The sequence below is a fragment of the Hylaeus anthracinus genome, unplaced genomic scaffold (genome assembly GCF_026225885.1).
Source record: "Hylaeus anthracinus isolate JK02 unplaced genomic scaffold, UHH_iyHylAnth1.0_haploid 3, whole genome shotgun sequence".
Taxonomy (NCBI): Eukaryota; Metazoa; Arthropoda; class Insecta; order Hymenoptera; family Colletidae; genus Hylaeus; species Hylaeus anthracinus.
In genome coordinates this window covers 4,970,626-4,990,222 of record NW_026535284.1, presented here as the reverse complement: position 1 = coordinate 4,990,222, position 19,597 = coordinate 4,970,626, and the positions used below count along the sequence as shown (strand labels likewise).

The window sequence follows — 19,597 nt, the reverse complement described above, 5'->3', positions numbered from 1 at the left end:
ATAATAATCTGAAGCATTGAAATGCGTTAAATATGTACATCTCCGAATTAATTGAATATTTATAATGCATGTGGTAAGATTCAGTCTTCGATTAAATATTAATGTAGGAGCCTAAAGGAAAACTAAGGCACGGGGATTCGAAACCCACGATCCTGGGATCCACTGTCGACCGTTTTACCTGCGCGACCAATCCCGTACCCTACATTTCCTGTTCTCGTTTTGACTCCTTATTGTTGTGTATGGGAGGCTCGGATACTACATTAATAAGAATCACGGTTCAGAAAAAGTATTCATCGAACACAGTAATCGTGAGAAATTTGTATGTATCTTTATATCTGTTAGCTGGAATAACTAAAAATTCATTTCTGATAATAGTTACATTAAGTATTTGCAATATTTGTTCAAGGAATGATCGAAAATGTGACTTTGCTGTAATATTAACGTTTCGTCAATTCTGTTATTCTTGGATCGAACAGACTCTGAAACGAAGAACCTTTCTTCGTTTTATCCATCGAGAAAAATGCCTACGTGGCATATTAACCCTTTTACACTCGAGGCCTTTTTTTCTGGTATCTACCAGTAACTCGAATGCTAAGCTAAGATTGACTTGGAAGATGTAGCCGGATTCGTGATCGCAAACTAATTTGAGATTTTACTGCACCTTTTACTGACCTTTACTGCACTGACAATTATTCTATTGACACTTTAAGTTCCAAAGAAATGAAACGTAAACAAACATTATTGTTGGTTGATTTACTGCGTAAAACCTAGTGGTGACCGAGAATCACCTCTCGAGTACAAATGGTTAATATTACTGCAAAATCATATTCTCGATCATTGTCCTGTAGTAGTCTGCATGCAGTTATGGCAGAAAGTTATGACAATAATTGGAAAACACAGTTGTAATCTGTTAGAAGAACAACAGTAAGTGAAATTTGTTGTATCTTTTTTTTTATTGAAGTTTATATAGACATGCTGTAATAGTCAGCAAATTGAGACTAGCGTTGTGTGTATAGATTCATTATAATGGAGATCAATTTGAGAAATTAGAAGATTGATATAACAACAATCAGTAACATTTTTTGGCTATCGAAGTTTGTTTACAGATACATTGTAATGACGATTAATTTGAGACTTGCGTTGTGAGTATATACAGGATGTCCCAAAAGTCGGGGAGGAGCGGGGAATGGGGGGTAGCTGAGACGATTCTGAACAACAATTTCCTTTGCAAAAATGTCGGATGGGGCTTCGTTAAGGAGATATTAAGGGAAAACCCCGACCAATCAGAGCGCGCGTAGACCGTTCGAGCGGCCGCGGTAGCGAAGGCTACGCGCTGGCGGCCGCGTCAATGTCCTTCGATGCGCGTCGAGTCACTTGTTCGCGTACAAGCGCGGCCGCCAGCGCGTAGCCTTCGCTACTGCGGCCGCTCGAACGGTCTACGCGCGCTCTGATTGGTCGGGGTTTTCCCTTAATATCTCCTTAACGAAGCCCCATCCAACATTTTTGCAAAAGAAATTGTTGTTCAGAATCGTCTCAGCTACCCCCCATTTCCCGCTCCTCCCCGACTTTTGGGACACCCTGTATATCTCGAGAAGTATGCATCAGATCAAAACAAGCGAGTAATGAAAGTTGTTCGTTACGAAGGGGGACATCCAGTGATACCAAACTCGACCCCCAATTGACTCGCCACCCTCACCTCCTGAAGGTACGAGAGGAAATTATTTGCAATTCTTCAATGGAAAACCCCAAATCGACATCGTATTTCACTGACAAATCGAAGAGGGTACTGTTCGACGCTCCACTGTGGGGGGACGGAGTCAATTCGGTGTTGAATGGCATTTTTGAAAATGTCAACTGAGTCTACATTTGTTTTTTTTTTTATCTGATGTGTTTTTCTCGAGATGTCCCCAATTTTCAACGATTTTTTGCTCATTTTTATTTTTGTCGAAAATGCAAAAACTCCTAGGTCAAATTTACAGTGGGTGTAGAAAGTATTCGTACACCGATCAATTTCCAAAAACACTATGTAAAATTATAATTTATTAACTTACTTTTTATAAACAATGACATTCTACATATTCTTGGAAATCTCTAGAATAGATAGATTACAAAAAAAATATAGCTATTTATGTAAGTTGCGAAATTAACAAGAAAAAACATTTAATCGATAGAAATGTTGAAGCAATAAGTATTCGCACAACTGTTTAATATTTAAAACTTCATTAAAAAAAAAATAAATTTACATTAATTTACAAGTATATACTTCCTTTGTGGGATTTCCTTTTGATTTTATAATTATTGCAACTCTTCTAAGCGTTAAATTAACTAAATTATTTGTTATTCGAAGTAGGATCTTCTTCAATTCCTCTATTCGAGCCATTTCTAAAAGTACTTTACTGGAAATTTAATGTTTTTTAATTCGTACGGTGCAATAAACTAATTTTGTTTACGTTAGAAACTCTACTGTAAATGGTTCGTCACAAGACAAGAATCGTACAAATACTTATTGCCTCTATACTTTTACCCACTTTTCGCATTTCGTTTTTGTTAATTTCACAAATTATATTAACTAGTACATGTTGTTTGGACTATATCTATCTTAGAGACTTCGGAGAATATGTAAAATATCATTGATTATAAAAAAGGAAGTTAAGAAACTACAATTTCACACAAATGTTTTTTAGGAAATTGATCGGTGTACGAATATATTATACAGCCCCTGTATGTATTTTTTTCGATCATTTATTCATCTGTTTCGATCTGATGCACAGTTTTCGAGATATTTCAATGTCATCAGAGAAAATAACCACCCTGTATATCAATTATAGTTACGCTCTGCATCGATAGATATAAAGCGTTAAAATTGAGGGTTGTCTGGCCTTATCAACGGATAGGTGGAAAATAGTTGAAAAAGTAAGTACAACTGACCAACCGACTTCGTTGATCGTTGATTGTCGTCGGTCGAGTGGAACGAGGGAACATCTTGAGGAGACCGCAAAGGGCCCTCGTCCAATTACAGCGCGCGATTGTCCGGTCTCGAACGGTTCCTAAGGGTGGAGATTAACCGAGGAAATCGGCTGAAGTCTCTACACGTTTTCACACGTTTCGCTCCGTTCGCGTCGACGGCGAATTCATCAGTGGCGGGAAATTATTTATGACGATTAATCGGACAGCTGATTATCGAGTAGGAAGACGAGGAGATTGCTACGCGATCGCAGAATTGATCAATAGGGGAAACTTGGACGCCTTTGCCTGTGCCTTTGTAACGTAGAGTAACTACAGTCAGAGAAAGATGTATTCAGTGTATGATGTAATTTAAAATAAAATTAATAAGAAAAGAAATAAGTGGTTAACGTTAAAAATAATAAACTTTAATTTACCCAAATTTCACTCCAAAAAGTGTAGGAATGTTGGTTGATCTCTAAAACTTATAAATAAAGTAAATATATGAAGTTTTATTTGCCTATGCGAGTACATCATTTCAAACTTTTTTTTTCTCGTGGAGGAACAACAGATGATTACATTAACAGTGTTCAATACTAACAATACAAACACTAACCTAAACCTACTCAGACAGTATCTACATTAACGGTACTCGATATTACCGCTCCCATCAAAAACTACTCCAAATCTTCTCAGACAGTATGCACATTAACGGTATTCAATATTGCCGTCTCCATCAAAAACTACCCTAAATCTACTGAGACAGTATGTACATTAACGGAATTCAATATTGTCGCCTCATCCAAAAGCTAGCACAAACCTATTAAGACAGTATGTACATCAACGGTATTTGATATTGCCGCTCCCACCAAAAACTACTTCAAATCTTCTCAGACAGTATTTACATTAACGGTATTCAATAGTGCCATCTCCACCAAAAACTAGCCCAAACCTAGTAAGACAGTATATTCCGAGCCTGGTGCCATGACGCTCCTCCACGTTAAAAAAAAGTTGCAAAGTATGTGTTCACCGGAATCGGTGCAACAAAAACTCACTTTTTCAAGAGCTACCTATGATAAAAAAAAAATCAGCCCAACCAAAGGTTCGCTAATCCCAGAAGAGCCACATCGTAAGACAGAATATAAATTTCTCCGCCAGGAATATTTAAATTCGCCTAAAGTAATGTCGCCAGTTTAAAAGCAGAGAGGTTGGTTTAAATTTGTCCCAGGATTGTCTAAAGAGGAGTTTACGTTCCAAACGAACACAAGGGAACGCGCATTAACGTTGGATAGTTAATTCCCGCGGCAGCTTCGACGTTGCTCGCCAGTTTCCCAATAATTCCTTAAAAATTCGCGGCACACGCAGTCTCCTGTCGATGGGTCTAAAGGAAGATCAGCTAGAAAGAGATGCGACTTCCAGGACAGGCGAAGCTTTTTGCCTGCACGGATGTCGACGAGTGGCCCGCATCCGCTGGCATGGAGGAAGCGAGAGGGCGACTCTCTACATATTTGATGCGATTTTAATGTCTCTGCCCGGCATATCCGCGTCCCGTGCACCAATAGCGCCGGAGGAACATCAGCCCTGACGCACGAGGCAGGAGTGACTGCCATGATGCTCTAATCGGCTTACGCAACAAGCCATCCTTATCCCAACTTCCCATCACAGCCCCCAGCGCCCTCACCGCGCCTCTAAATCAACGACATCTACCACCGACCACGACCAGAAGCTGTTACTTTGCGGTTAGACGCTACTTTCCTACCTGCGATTTTCTTTCCTATGCTTCTTCCTTCTCTCTCGAGGTAGTTGTTTAGAGATATATAATAAGGTGCATAACTATAGCACGGCTACAATTTTCGCGCGTTTTCTAGATTTAATTAATAATTTCTAATTTTTAATAGTATCATGTGAAAGAGGCTAAAAATATATTATAGCGATGATGAAACGGCGAACATAACATTTGTTTAAGACAACTAATTAATAATACTATAGATATTTCATGGGTACACAACCATAGCACCAATGGAATTATAACATAATAACAATATTAAATTGTAATGTAATGATTAAACTGCGGAAGATTATGCAAATGCATATCTTTATAGGAAATAGTTAAAAGAATGCGACGTAGACAGAAATTTGATTTGAAATTAGAGTGCTATAAAAATATATTTTTCATGTTGCATATTTTGCATATTTATGTTTATAGACATATGCAATAATATATTGCATATGTTATTTATCGTGCTTATGTGAAATATCTATCTCGACAAATTAGTTTCGTGTATCACCATACTTTCGTATCATAATTGTGTTGTGTTACACAAATACTGGCCATATGATACCATATTTCTGTAACCTTGTGTTGCTAATCGACCGTTAGGTGTGACAGACAGTTTGTATTTCGAATTTGAATACTTCAGTTCAATTATCGCAGTTAATATGATCTCTGTGAAGAAGTGAATATGTTCAAGTGTCTTTTAATTCTCTAAAAATGCCAAAAGTTAAAAAAAGTAAAAAAGCATTAATGCTAAATTGGATAAAAAAACAATTCCAATTTTGTTATTAATAATATGAAGTTAATGTGAAGTTTGAAAGGAAATCGTATTTAAACCAACACATAAATACCGCCATACATAAGAGGAAAATCGAAGAAACTGGTAATTTATGTGAAACAAAGGAACATATGAATAGTATAATACATCTAAAAAGTATTCCTGGTGATTGCGGTGAAAAGATTAGAAAAAAATGTAAAAGAAGGATTTTCTAGAGTAGGATTTTCTACATTATCGAAAATTTCTAATATTTTAAATAACGAGGGCATTCAAGGACCAGTAAGTGTGCCGGAACAATGTTGTCTAAATTTAAATACGCACCGATTACTTCGTGTGACGTAGTGCGATCGTTCTCCGCGTATAAATTAATTTTGACAGACAAACGCCACCAACTAACACCATTAAACTTGGTAAAAATGCTCATAATTTATTGTCACGCGAATTATGATATACAAGAATAATTGTGAAAAGTATTTTATACATGTGTACATAACGATTATTCTGTAACATACTAATATATTACTTATTATACTACATTTTTTTCAAATTTTTCGTGCATATTTTGCATATTTTTCATGCATATTTTGCATATGCACGTTACATATTTATCGTGCATAAACTTCCGCAGTCTTGTAATGATTAAATTATAATTTCAATGTATAAAAGGGAATGATTTAATAATGTGTAGGACCTCCTTTCTTCTCGATTAATTCAAAAATGCGACTTGGCATACTCCCAACTAGTTTTTTTCAAAATTTCATCGTTAATTTCATTCCAGGATTTTAGTACAGCTTCTTTTAACTACGAAATGCTCGAAAATTGTTGGTTAAGTGCATAAATACACCGTACCATCATACCCCATAAATTTTCCATCGGATTTTGATCCGAGGACCATGCTGGCCACTTTAATAAATTTATATTAACTGTTTGAAACCACCTTAGTGTTGCTCGACTTTTGAGTATTCGGGCATTATCTTGTTGATGCGTCCAAGTAATGTGGTTCTTCGAATGAATAAACGGCAACAAATTGTTCTCCAATATTTCAATGTACTCGTAAACTATTAATTCTGGATAAAGGAAACGCTAATTCCAGCTTGCCACTCGAGCAAAACGCAGCTCATATCATTAACGTTCCCCCTCCAAAATTCCGTTTAGAGAAATATTTTGAGTCTTTTCGTAGGTCTCTTCAGTAACAATTGAACCCATCTGGGCCATCGAGATTAAACTTTTTCTCATCGGAAAATGTTACCTAACAAAGAACGTTAAATGGAAGAAAATAATGTCACCTCTTAATTTGTCGATTAACATTAAACTTATATGATCCCAGTTTTTATTCATGTTTTGCGCGGGCGTATTCCATTCTTGCTATTTTGTGGCGTTTAGAAAGAACGGGTGCTGAAATTAGTTTTTGTTTGGAAATGTTTGGATTCCTTCTAAAGACACGTTGAATGGTCCAACGTGACACTTGGAGTCTACATTCCGCTGCAATTTCCCGACAGCTTTTCAAACTATTACTCCCAATTTTAATAATCTGCCTCTCAGCACGTGGGGACAGTTTCTTCTTAGGTCCTCCTTTCTTATTTTGGCCATATTTCGACGGATTACGTAAAAAATTTGATGTTACTTTACGGGATCGCCCAAGTTTACGTGCAATTTCTCTAATTCTCAGTTCTAGCTTGTTATAAGTTAAAATTTTACCTTGCTCTTTCTCAGTAAGATACTTACCGCGTGGCATTGTATTAATTAGTAAATAAAACTCTGAATTAGATGAAAATGTTGTGACAAACACGCTTGAAGTGCGATGAAAATGAAGGTGGTGCTATAGTTTTGCACCGATTCTGTAATGTTTTTCGAATTTATCTCGATATATGCTTAGACTAGTTCAATATATTTCTTCTGAAATTAATTATTTACATCGCTTTTTCATATTATCCAACTAGTTTTTTTGAATTTTTGTTTTCAGTTTAAAAAATCTTAATAATATCAGTGGTGCTATAGTTACAGTGGGTGTAAAATGTATTCGTACACCGATCAATTTCGCAAAAAACTTTTGTGTGAAATTGTAGTTTCCTAACTTCCTTTTTTATAATCAATGATATTTTACATATTCTCCGAAGTCTCTAAGATAGATATAGTCCAAACAACATGTACTAGTTAATATAATTTGTGAAATTAACAAAAACAAAATGCGAAAAGTGGGTAAAAGTATAGAGGCAATAAGTATTTGTACGATTCTTATGCAGAACTATTTACAGCAGAGTTTGCAACGTAAACACATTAGTTTATTGCTCCGTGCGAATTAGAAAACATCAAATTTCCGGGAAAGTACTTTTAAACACTTATGCGAATACTTATTGCTTCAACATTTCTATCGATTCATTGTTTTTTTCTTGTTAATTTCGCAACTTACATAAATAGCTATTTTTTTTTGTACTCTATCTATTCTAGAGATTTCCAAGAATATGTAGAATTTCATTGTTTATAAAAAATAGGTTAACAAATTACAATTTTACACAGTTTTTTTGGAAATTGATCGGTGTACGAATACTTTCTACACCCACTGTAGCTGCGTTACAAAGTGTAACATATCGAAATTCTAATACAGAATATGTACTCAGCTGGTTTTCAGAAGTATAGATGTCTCGATGAAATGGCAATGGTTTGAGTTATGACGAGAATATTTGTCATGCGTGAAAAGAAGTTGTTTAAATTGCAATTTTAGCGAAGATCTAAACGTAGTAAATCTTAACACTTTACCAATTCATAGCGATTGGACGTGTAATTAAATTCAATAATATTTCTTATTTTGATGATGTTAGTATTATTCAATATGTTGTTTGTCTATTAAAGACGTTTTCTGATTAATATTTATATAATATTTCATTATTCATACAATATAGTTAATTTTAGACACTGAAGCATTTTTTGGAACTTCAAGTAGTTTGACCATCCTTCTTATTGGTTTCTACATATATTTAAACGAAATAAATTCCACATCGATGCTCCTGATACATTCAATTATAGACAGTGCTGTGGTTATGCTCTGGAGTGTGTTTAGAAACAGTCTGCAATTTATGAAAGAATTTTATGCATTAGCATGTTAATCTTCACATTAATTTTTCTATATAGTTTCTAGCTATATGCATACTGAAAAAGCCTTTGTTTTCAAAAATTGAAAATTCTAAGTAAATAATCAACAACACTTGATTACAACACTAATGAGTTTTTCCTCCTTGATCGTCAATTTGTTACTTATAATTAATATGTTGATTGCGATGAAAAATACGCCATAATAGGTACGCAATAATTATAACGCATCACTTAACTACAATCTAACGATGAAATCAGAGATAAAAATAAATAAAAAATTGATTATTATTGAAATTCAAGATAATCAACACAGAATATAAGGGAAAAAATCGAAGAATAAATTGATTAAAAAATATCAATTTTTTTAACTTTTTGATTAAAAATAACAGTTATTAGTGTGTAAAAGTATAGAAGTAATAAGTATTTGTACGATTCTTATGACGAACCATTAACAGTGAAGTTTCTAACGTAAACACGTTAGTTTATTGCTTCGTTCGAATTAGAAAACATCAAATTTCCAGTAAAGTATTTTTAAAAAAGGCTCTAATAGAGGAATTGAAGAAGATCCTACTTCGAATAACAAATAATTTAGTTAATTTAACGCTTAGAAGAGTTGCAATAATTATAAAATCAAAAGGAAATCCCACGAAGGAAGTATCATATACTCGTAAACTAATGTAAATTTCTTTTTCTTTTAATGAAGTTTTAAGAATTAAACAGTTGTGCAAATACTTATTGCTTCAACATTTCTATCGATTAAATGTTTTTTCTTGTTAATTTCGCAACTTACATAAATAGCTATATTTTTTTTGTAATCTATCTATTCTAGAGATTTCCAAGAATATGTAGAATGTCATTGTTTATAAAAAGTAAGTTAATAAATTATAATTTTACATAGTGTTTTTGGAAATTGATCGGTGTACGAATACTTTCTTCATCCATTGTAAATAGTTTCTCGTTTTTCGAAGCATACAAATGTACCATGGCATACGACTGAATATTAAAGCGAGTACCTGTACATATCGTTACGTGCCCTTTGTTAGAAAAAAAAAAAAAAAAAACATTGGAATAGAGGGATAGGCCGACATATGGGATGTTTGTTTAATGTAATTCTACCCAATAATGCGCGTCCTTGCCTAGGGCAATTCTCCCGTGCAGCACGGTAAGTACTTGGGTACGGTTGGCTCGCAATTTATCATACAAACTGCTCCGCTTCGAGGGAATATTCCATGCCAATTGCTACCTTTGACAGAAAAATACACCAAATAATTCAACTATCGAAATTGAGAAAAGCAGAAAACAAATCGAGAAAGAACAGAAGTCTTGTAGAATGTTTCGCGGGATAAATGAATCGGTGACATGGTAATTTAAATGCTTCACCGTTATTAATCCTTTGCACTCGTGGCCTTTTTTTCTGGTATCTACCAACGACTCGAGATGCTTTCTTAGCATTCTATTGCCATGAATTCTAAGCTATCTATTAAGTGGACTGGAAAGTAATGTCGTTTCTTTTACATTAAATTCAAACAAATTTTTTATAAATTTCTATTTTTAATTATTAATTGTATAATCGCTCCCGTTATCAATAGCCTTTTGCTATCTAGTGTGCAAATTGTCAATGCCAGATCGATAAAAATCAATGAGCTGATGATTGATAAACAAGTATTTAAAATTGCAAAAACGACATTATTTTCCGGTTCACCTAATAGATTTGAGAATGAGGCCACCTTTACCTCACTGACAATCATTTTATTGACACTTGGAGTTCCAAATAAATTAAACCTAAAGAAAACCTAGTGGTGACCTCGAGTGCAAAGGGTTAAAATTAAAATAAAAATTAATCTCACGAAAATTGAGCATCTAAAAATTGAATAATCTAAAAATTGAACCTCTAAATATTGAGTATCCAAAAATTAATCCTCTAAAAATTGAATACCCTAAAAATTGCATAATCTAAAAATTGAACCACTAAATATTGAATATCCAAAAATTAACCCTCTAAAAATTGAATGCCCTAATAATTTAACCCCCAAAGTTTGAATACTCTAAAAATTAAAGCTCTAAACATTGAATAATTTTAAAATTGAACCTCTAAATATTGAGACTTCAGAGTCAGGTCACCTTCGCCTCAACGACAATCGTTTTATTGACACTTCGAGTTCCAAAGAAATTAAACCTAAAGAAATATTATTGCTGATAGATTTGCTGCGTGAAACCTAATGGTCGCTGAGAGTCACCTCTCGAGTGCAAAGGGATAACACGTCAACTGCCCGGACTTATTCGCATGGGAAAGTATGCAGGCCTAAAATTGTTGTCTCGTAACAATTAGAAACTGTAGAATCTAATATTTATTTATCTACTCTCATCAAAAATTGCGAATTCTCTCTAGATTTGTTTTCATCGACACTTGGCTTTCAAAATTAATTGTCGAAATTCCTTAGTAAAAAGCTCTGTTACCCATAAGTAAGTATACTAGGAGAATTGTAAGCCAGGGGGCTCCGTGGGAGGATGGTGGTGGGTGTCGGTAATTATTACCAACGGTCAGTAAGTGGGATCGGTAATTATTACCAACCAGTGATGGGCAAAACCCTAGGCCTCGAATAAATCTGAAGTTTGCTCATATGCTTATCCCGTTTCCTTTTTTGAACATTTTCCAAAGAGGTGAACAAAACAAACACACAGGCAAACTTCAAATTTATTCGAAGTCTAGGGCTTTGCCCATTTCTGATACCAACAGCCGGTAATTAACACCAGTGGAAGAGGGGAGAAACTAACGGTCGATAATTGGTACCAACGGTCGGTAATTATCAATAGTCGGTAAAAAGAAGAGGTAATTATCAGAGAACGGTAAAAGAATAAGAACGTCAGTTTGCGACGGTTGGTACTAGACATGTTCCTGTCTGCTTACCCTCCCTCTCCTTTCTCTCGGTCTTGGATCTAGCCTGTTCATGATGATATCTACTAGGTCTAGGTCTTGAATCCATTTTGTTGGTAGCACTGATAATTCCACACAAGTGGAAGACGGTTGGTAGAGGGCAGTTGGTTAGCGAATGGCGCGTAAGATAGAAAGATATAGCGTGTAAGAGCGAAATATTATATAGCGCATAAGACAAGTCAAGGAGACTAATATTCTGTATTTCAAAAAATTACCTTTTACGATATTCTTTTCATTACTCTATATACATATTAAACTATCTTATCACAAGTGTGTGTAACCTTATTTAAGAACCACGATCTCCTACCACGTGGCTGGGAAACACGTTATAAAACAACACATTTAATTAGTTTCTCGATGTCGTCCTCTGAGTGAACATCATGCTTATTGATCAACCTGACCAAATTTTTGTTCGGCCTGTAAACACTTCCAACGTCGTTGCTTTCAACTGAGACACTCTCATCCACCTCTTACATAAATAAAAATACTGTGACTGATACCTGGTAAATGGTTACTTCCTTATCGACTCCGCAGTGGGTTATCACCTGAACTTTGGCGGAAACTTTTTTATCAATTCAGAAGAGGATCTCTTTTACCGTCTTTTGTTCCATTTATCTTTTTGAATTGTTGTTTGATTTTGCTAATTAATAAATTGCTTTCTGATTGTTCAATACGTGTGATCATTAAAACTTGAAAATAAAACCACTTATATTCTGAACATAAATTTATTATAGTCTCAAGTATTATAAATTTGTGGGAGAGCTAATACTATTATCGAATGAACTGGGAGCCACGTGTTCTTTTCCGCGTATGGTTGCACTTTATTTTACATATTTTTCAATCGGAACGTGCCTATAGAATGAATAGGAAAATCTTCCTTTGTTCACGGTATCTGTTACAGGACAGAGGAGAGGGTAACTTAGAAACTAAGCTTACCAACTAAGTAACAAAAACTTACTAGCTAACTAACCTATAATAATGCGGACCGGTCTAGGGACCTTTTCGCCACACTAATTTTATTTATTTTGTTCAGTGATGGGCAAAACTCTAGGCTTTGAATAAATCTGAAGTGTGCCGATATGTTTGTCTCGTTTCTTTCTCTGGAAAGTGTTCAAAAGCGGAAACGAGACAAACATATCTGCAAACTTCAGATTTATTCAAAACCTAGCGTTTTGTCCATCACTGTCGCAACAGTCAGGGCCGGCGTTAGGGGAGGGCGCGATCGGGCAACCGCCCGGGGCGCCAGATTGGTGGCGTCCCAGTCCGGTGTCTCTAGTATACGAATATACCGATATACAGGGTGTCCCAAAAATGTCGTAACACCTTGAGAGGGGTGGTTCGGGAGGTGATTTGAAACGACTATTTCCATAGCCAAAATGTTGTCCGAGGCTTCGTTGAGGAAATATTAACGGAAAACCCCGACCAATCAGAACGCGAGTATGTCGGAGGACCCCCCGCGGTGGGCGTGGGCTACGCGCTAGGCAACCGCTCTCCGCCGCTATACTCGCGTTCTGATTGGTCGGAGTTTTCCGTTAATATCTCCTCAACGAAGCCTCGGACAACATTTTTGCTAAGAAAAAAGTTGTTTCAAATCACCTTCCGAACCATCTCGTCCAAGGTGTTACAATATTTTGGGGACACCCTGTATATACCCCTGACGGGGCGCCACGATAATCTTGCCTGGGGCGCCAATATTGCTAAAACCGGCCCTGGCAACAGTATCAAATAAATATTATTAAATGCATCTAATAGAAAATATTAAACATCTGAGTACATTTCTTTTCCTGTAGAACGGTATTCCTCTTACATATAATAAAAATAACAATCAAATGTCATGTAACTTATTCCAACATTTCACGAAATTTAATTTTTTTATAATTGATATTTTATTTATTTTATTTACTTTATTTTATTTATATCAATTTAAACTTGTAAAATAAGTAATTAATCAAGTGATCATTAGAAAATTGTTTAAGGCGTGCCTTGACAGGGCACAGTGTGATCTGTAGTGTTCCATACAGATAGAGGCTATATATCTAGTATCTTCTTTTTCTAAGTTTTAAACATAACCAATTTGGATATGAAAAATAGAAAGTGGGGGTAGGTCTGTTATTGCTTAACAAATAAATGTTGTATGATAATTAGAAAAAAATTGATTGAGAAAGTAATTTTAGGGTTTCAAAAATTAAAAGCTTGTGTCAAAATGGGTACTGTAGAATATGGTTTTCCGATGATCGGAGGATTGATGCCAGTGAGTAAAACAGAAATACGAATAATTTACCTAAATAAGATTATATCGTGTACATCAAATTTTAATTATAAGAATTTCCACTTTTTCAAGTGATTTTCATATTTTCAGCAAATTCAAGCTCTAATAGCACCACCTGTATCAGAAGATTCAAAAACAGCCAAAAGTAAAAAGGACAAGGAAGAGAAGAAGCATCCATACTTTAAAAGACGAGGACGAGGTCATAATCGTGATATTTGCGATGCCTGTAGAGATGGGGGAGAACTTATATGCTGTGACAAATGTCCTGCGTCATATCATTTGCAATGCCAGTGAGTTCAAGTTTCTTTAGAAAAGGAAGTTAAACATCATCCATGTTTAATCTTTTTCATACAAACAGTTGTCTACACGTTTATTCCAAAATTGTAAGAACAAATCTGAATGGTATATATATTCCATATACCAAAGAAATAAAAAATTCGTCATCAATCTGGATCTAAGATTTAATTTTTGAAATATAAGAAATTGAAGTTTTAGGATTTGGTTTTCAATTCAAGCTGTTTACATCTTAAGTAACAGAATGAGAACAAGCACATACATGTTCTAGCAAATGAGCAAAATTCAAAAAGATAAATATTTATATATGTTGTATCGTCACAAATTAATTGTAATACATCTCATATTTTTATATTTTGTAAATCATGTTGTCACTGATATTAACAATTCTTGATGCACTAAAATAATAGAAACTTTTCAGACTTTTATTATTTTAACACATTTGTTACAAAATCAGGTAAAGCACTGTTTTATTCAACCACCATAGAACAATTTTTATTTTATATAATTTCACGTGAAAAGAAATGTGTATGTGCTTACAATTAATAGACTACTTAACATTATAAAGTGCACATCGAAAGTCGAACTATGAAAATGAAATTCATTTTGAAAATGAAGCCTGCAATAGAAAGATTGCAAAAGATATCGTAATTTCTTTTAATATGAGAAATCTACATGTTTCAGCTTGTTTTATAGTTTTGGAATACCATATACAAAAAAATTACTATACAACTTTACGTGGTACTACAGATAAATTTTGTTTGATGTTGTGTTATTGAACAATATCTAATTTATTTAATATTGTAATAATAAAACATTTTATACTGAAAAATAATATAGTAGATCTTTTATTTCTGTGTTTAGAAAGTATACATTAATATCTGCTTATATTAGATTTTTATTGAACCTTTGTAAAGACAAAAGCACATTAAATATAATCCTGAAATGTAATTATTTAGTTATCCAGCAGTGGATCCAGCAGATATACCTAATGGAGAATGGTTATGTCATGCTTGTCGTTGTGCATCAAAAAGAAATCTTCTGGATAGCAAAGGAAATGAAAAAAACAAGAAGAAATCTGCTCTTGAGGTACTAGCATTAGCAGCATCCCTAGTTAATCCCAGAGAGTTTGAATTACCTAAAGAGTTACAATTACCAATAATGTTTCCTGGTAGTAATAAAGTAGACTATGTTTCTGGTAGAAGAGGAAACAAACAATGTGGAAATAATAATGGTGCGTAATATATATTTGTTATTTATTATAAAAATTTATTATATTTGCTAATTTCAACTATAATAATCCTCTTATTTTATATTAGTAGGGAAAAGTCATTGTTTGGACAGCAACTTAATGGTACCTTTGCCAGCACGTTTGTGTTTTGAATGTGGACGTAGTTGCAGAAAAGCACCATTAATTGCATGCGATTACTGTCCATTGTATTTTCATCAAGACTGCTTAGATCCTCCACTAACTGCTTTTCCTATTGGTAGATGGATGTGTCCTAATCATCCAAATCATTTCATAGATCAGAATCTGTTAACATCGTGTAGGGTAACAGAACGTATAAAACTCTGGGACAAGTATGCCAATCAACGTATAGATCAACACGCAGTAAAGTTAGCTTTTTTGCGTAAAGCACGTGCAACGAACCCACTCTTCCGGACAAAGGTCAAATTGGAAGGTCGAACAAGGGTAAAGGTTCCTTGTTCTGTTAAATTTCATTATGAACATCCACCAGAATTAGATCCTGTACAATTCTATCATGATGCTGTGATACGACCAGTAGTCAAGAACACTATAGAACAAGTTGTGGAAAGTAATGATAGTAAACCGCCTAAAGTAGAATGCACAGATATAAAGAAAACAGAAGAATTGATGGAAGTAGAAAAAGAAGTTGAGAAGAGCAATGAAATAAAAGAAGAAAATAATCGAGAAGAGACAAGTAATGAAACTAAATGTAAAGAGAAAGTAACACAAGAAAATGTAAATGAAAATAGGTGTATAGACGATAATACCGCTGAATACTATGCAGAACGTTTTGGTTACGATGTAAAAGAAGGTGTACAGTTACTTGAAAGACCAGTATTGGAAGCATTAGCATTGCAACGGTTAGAACAAATATTAGATTCAGATGGAGAAAATTATCACACAATTAATTGTCACATGATGGCTAGAGCTGCATTATTTTCTTTGAACCACAAACCTAAACCACCAGCTTTTATGTTTCATAAAACACTAACTATTGGAAGTGGCCCAAACTGCGATTTAGTTTTGTCCAATTATGGTAACTGCAGCTTTACATCTTCAAAGCATGCTATCATTTTCTTTGATGAGGTAATGATGTGTAAATACTATTAATTCAGTCGTATTTTATACTATCGCATTATACGTTCTTGGCATATGTTCGAGAATATAATATCATGTTGATTATGTGTATTATTTTATTTGCAGAGTACAAAACGTTATGAACTATTAAACTACAGCGAATATGGAACAGTGGTTGATAATGTGCTTTATTCTTGTAACTATACCGAAGTAGTAAGAGAACAAGTAAAAGAAGAAACTGATGAGAAAATACAATTGATAAGTAAAGAACAAGAGACGACGGAAGCCGTAAAAGCTATTATTAAAGAAAAAGTTTTGCTTTCTCAAGAACAAACAGAAAGAAAGAGAGTATTATGTAAATGTAACTTAACAAAATACGAAACAAGAAATACAGATCACTTAGAAGAGGGCTGGGAAGGGAGTGCTATTATTGCTCACGGGTCAACATTGGCTTTTGGATGTCTATTATTTGTATTCAATACGATAAATGCACATTTGGAGCGGTGAAACATTGCATTGTAAATATTCCTTCATTTTCATGTACAGATATTTTCATAAGCTAACAATAATTAAATTAATGAAACTAATTTTTTAATTTAATTTTATTTTCCACCCTATCCAGAGTAAGAAATGAATTGCTAAAGAATACTTTATAAAAATATTTTATTAAATGAAATAATTTTACACTTTAACATTATAATCCATCTCTATCATCATCTTCATCAGGCTCATCAAAATCTCTGATTTTAACATCAGTATCTTCCCCATATTGAATAATGTTGTCGATCGTTAATTTAATATCTGCAATGCTCTCTTCATCTTTTATATGTAATGGGTAAAAACGTACTAGACTATAATCTTCTATAAGTCTTCCTATAGCCTCTGTAAGATTTCTATATTTTTCATTCCAAGAATCTTTTTCCATATCTGCCAATAGACTGTGTGGGTCAGGTTCTAAATACTTATCTAATTGCTTTCTTGCACTTTTTGACAATAGATCCATTTTACTAAGAATATTAATATGTGGTAATTCTAAATTAATCATTACGCTAAGTGCAGCCATTGTGCCCGATAAAAATTTTGATCCATCGATCATAAATTGACTGTCTACTAAAAAAATTCCACATATACGGAAATTGAGATTTTGCAACATTGCTGTTAACTGACGAATGACTGTCATGTGTGTATATAATTCTATTTGACCTGGACAATCAAAAATAATGTAATCATCATCCACGTCGCCTAATTTTTCCTCCAACCATGTAGAATTCTCTAATAAGTACCTACGAACAAAATTATGGGAAAGAATACAAGCTCCAGGATAATCTATATATTGTTCTAGAAATATATCAAAATTAATTGATAAACTTACTCCATGCAAAACACAAGTCCGCCATTGGGCCCAAATTGCAATTCAGCATCTTCCATAGCATCATCTAACTGAATTAATTCCCTTATATCGACTAGAGGTTCGTAATCAAAATACTCTGCTGCAGGATCTAAATTCACTACTTCTATAATTTTTCCCTCATTGGCTGCATGTTGTTGCATAGCAGAACAATATGTAGACTATTATAAAAATTAACAGCATATTAATTTATAAAACGAATAATCTTTTTTAGCAACACTTTATTTACTTATTATTGTTAAATTATAATCAACAATTCATTTTTAACTTCTCGGTTTGATTTTAGTCTAAAGTTCTAACTTAGGTTTAACTTGTATACACTCTGTAATTATATGTTCAGATAAAAAGAATATACCTTCCCACTGCCAGCTGGTCCCATTACAAGTTGTGCGTATCTCATTTTTCTCGTCTATTATTAAATAAATATTATACAAATCAAATAGAACGCACTTGCATTCTTTAATTATGTTTTGACCATGTGTGACAATTTAAAGTTGTCAAACTTCACTATTTTGTATCAGGTAAGGTTAGTTTGAGTTGTTTTTAGGTTACACTCTCGGAATCATTCAGTTCGGCGTAGTTCGTCGGTTGTCGGCCATCGAGAGTCGATAGTCGAAACAGATGTCATCATTCATAACAGTGATGGACATTCGTGGGATTTTTCCTTCGAAGAATTCCTTTCTGCGCTTGCGTAGACGACGTCACAGCTGCATGTCGTCTGCTACCATACATGTATCCGAACTGAGGTGCATTTAAGGGGCCTGTGCAATTTTCCCCGCGTTTTTAACGGACAAATTAAGTACAAGAGTGTTAGTGTTCGTGAGTGTAATATTAGGGAAAATTAAAAAGAAAATGGATAATAAACCACAGCCGTCCACGTCAGGAATCATCGAGGAAAAGAAGAGGACATTATACAGGGTGTCCCAAAATGTTGTAACATCTTGAAAAAGGTGGTTCAGGAGGTAATTTGAAACAACTTTTTGCTTAGCGAAAATGTTGTCCGAGACTTCGTTGAGAAGATAACGGGAAACACTGACCAATCAGAGCGCGAGTACGCCAATGGAGCGCCCGTTGATTGGTCAGTGTTTTCCGTTAATACCTCTTCAACGAAGCCTCGGACAACATTTTTACTAAGGAAAAAGTTGTTTCAAATCACCTCCCGAATCACTTCTTTTAAGGTGTTACAACATTTTTGGGACACCCTGTATTTTGTTCCTTACTGGGATCCAATGGTACCCTAAATTCTAAGTAAGTGTATACAGCAGTGAGGACTACAACGCTCGCTCCAATGCGCATGATCAGGAAAAATCCCACGAATGTCCATCACTGGTTCATAACCTGCCAAGTGTTAAAAGTTTTTACACTATTGCATTATTAATTATATTTATATCAGCAAAACGTTTTCAATTTAGACTTGTTATGTAGGGTTTAATAACAAATTGTAGCTAGTGTTGTAAAGTGTTGATCAATCTTGATTACAAGGTAAGTTGTCAAAATCTGAATTGTCAGATACCTTTATTCATACAGAAAACTGTTTTTAATATACAGTGACTAGCTTTAATATTCGGACACTATGAGATTTTTACTTCATAACATCGTATCTAATAAAACAAAGAAAAAACATAATCAAGTATTATATTAACGTATATGTGTAGTAAACAATAGTATAAGTTTTACTTATATAACTTACAATAGTTGTTAAACAACACGATTTAAATAAAACATTGTCTGATTTTCGCGTTACTTTAATATTTGGACACTTTTAGAAACTATTTATTTT

General features: G+C 34.3%; 2 protein-coding genes across 4 annotated transcripts; one reads left to right on the top strand and one right to left on the bottom strand.

Annotated features, from left to right (window-relative positions):
- The first annotated feature begins 13,538 nt into the window (after positions 1-13,538).
- LOC128894419 (PHD finger protein 12) lies at positions 13,539-17,018 on the top strand. Of its 3 annotated transcripts, XM_054156141.1 has the most exons (6): positions 13,539-13,620; positions 13,695-13,771; positions 13,880-14,079; positions 15,043-15,317; positions 15,403-16,418; positions 16,536-17,018. In XM_054156141.1, the coding sequence occupies exons 2-6, from the start codon at positions 13,724-13,726 to the stop codon at positions 16,914-16,916; spliced, it is 1,920 nt and encodes a 639-aa protein (XP_054012116.1). In that variant the 5' UTR covers positions 13,539-13,620; positions 13,695-13,723; the 3' UTR covers positions 16,917-17,018. The 3 variants fall into 3 exon arrangements, with proteins under 3 accessions (XP_054012116.1, XP_054012115.1, XP_054012114.1); XM_054156140.1 differs by having other exon boundaries at positions 13,582-13,771; positions 15,406-16,418; XM_054156139.1 differs by having other exon boundaries at positions 13,582-13,771; positions 16,536-17,017.
- Positions 17,019-17,039: 21 nt separating this feature from the next.
- LOC128894428 (GPN-loop GTPase 3) lies at positions 17,040-18,390 on the bottom strand. Its single transcript, XM_054156155.1, has 3 exons — positions 18,173-18,390; positions 17,782-17,978; positions 17,040-17,692 (listed from the first exon to the last, which is right to left on the bottom strand). The coding sequence occupies exons 1-3, from the start codon at positions 18,215-18,217 to the stop codon at positions 17,104-17,106; spliced, it is 831 nt and encodes a 276-aa protein (XP_054012130.1). The 5' UTR covers positions 18,218-18,390; the 3' UTR covers positions 17,040-17,103.
- Between the last annotated feature and the right edge of the window lie 1,207 nt (positions 18,391-19,597).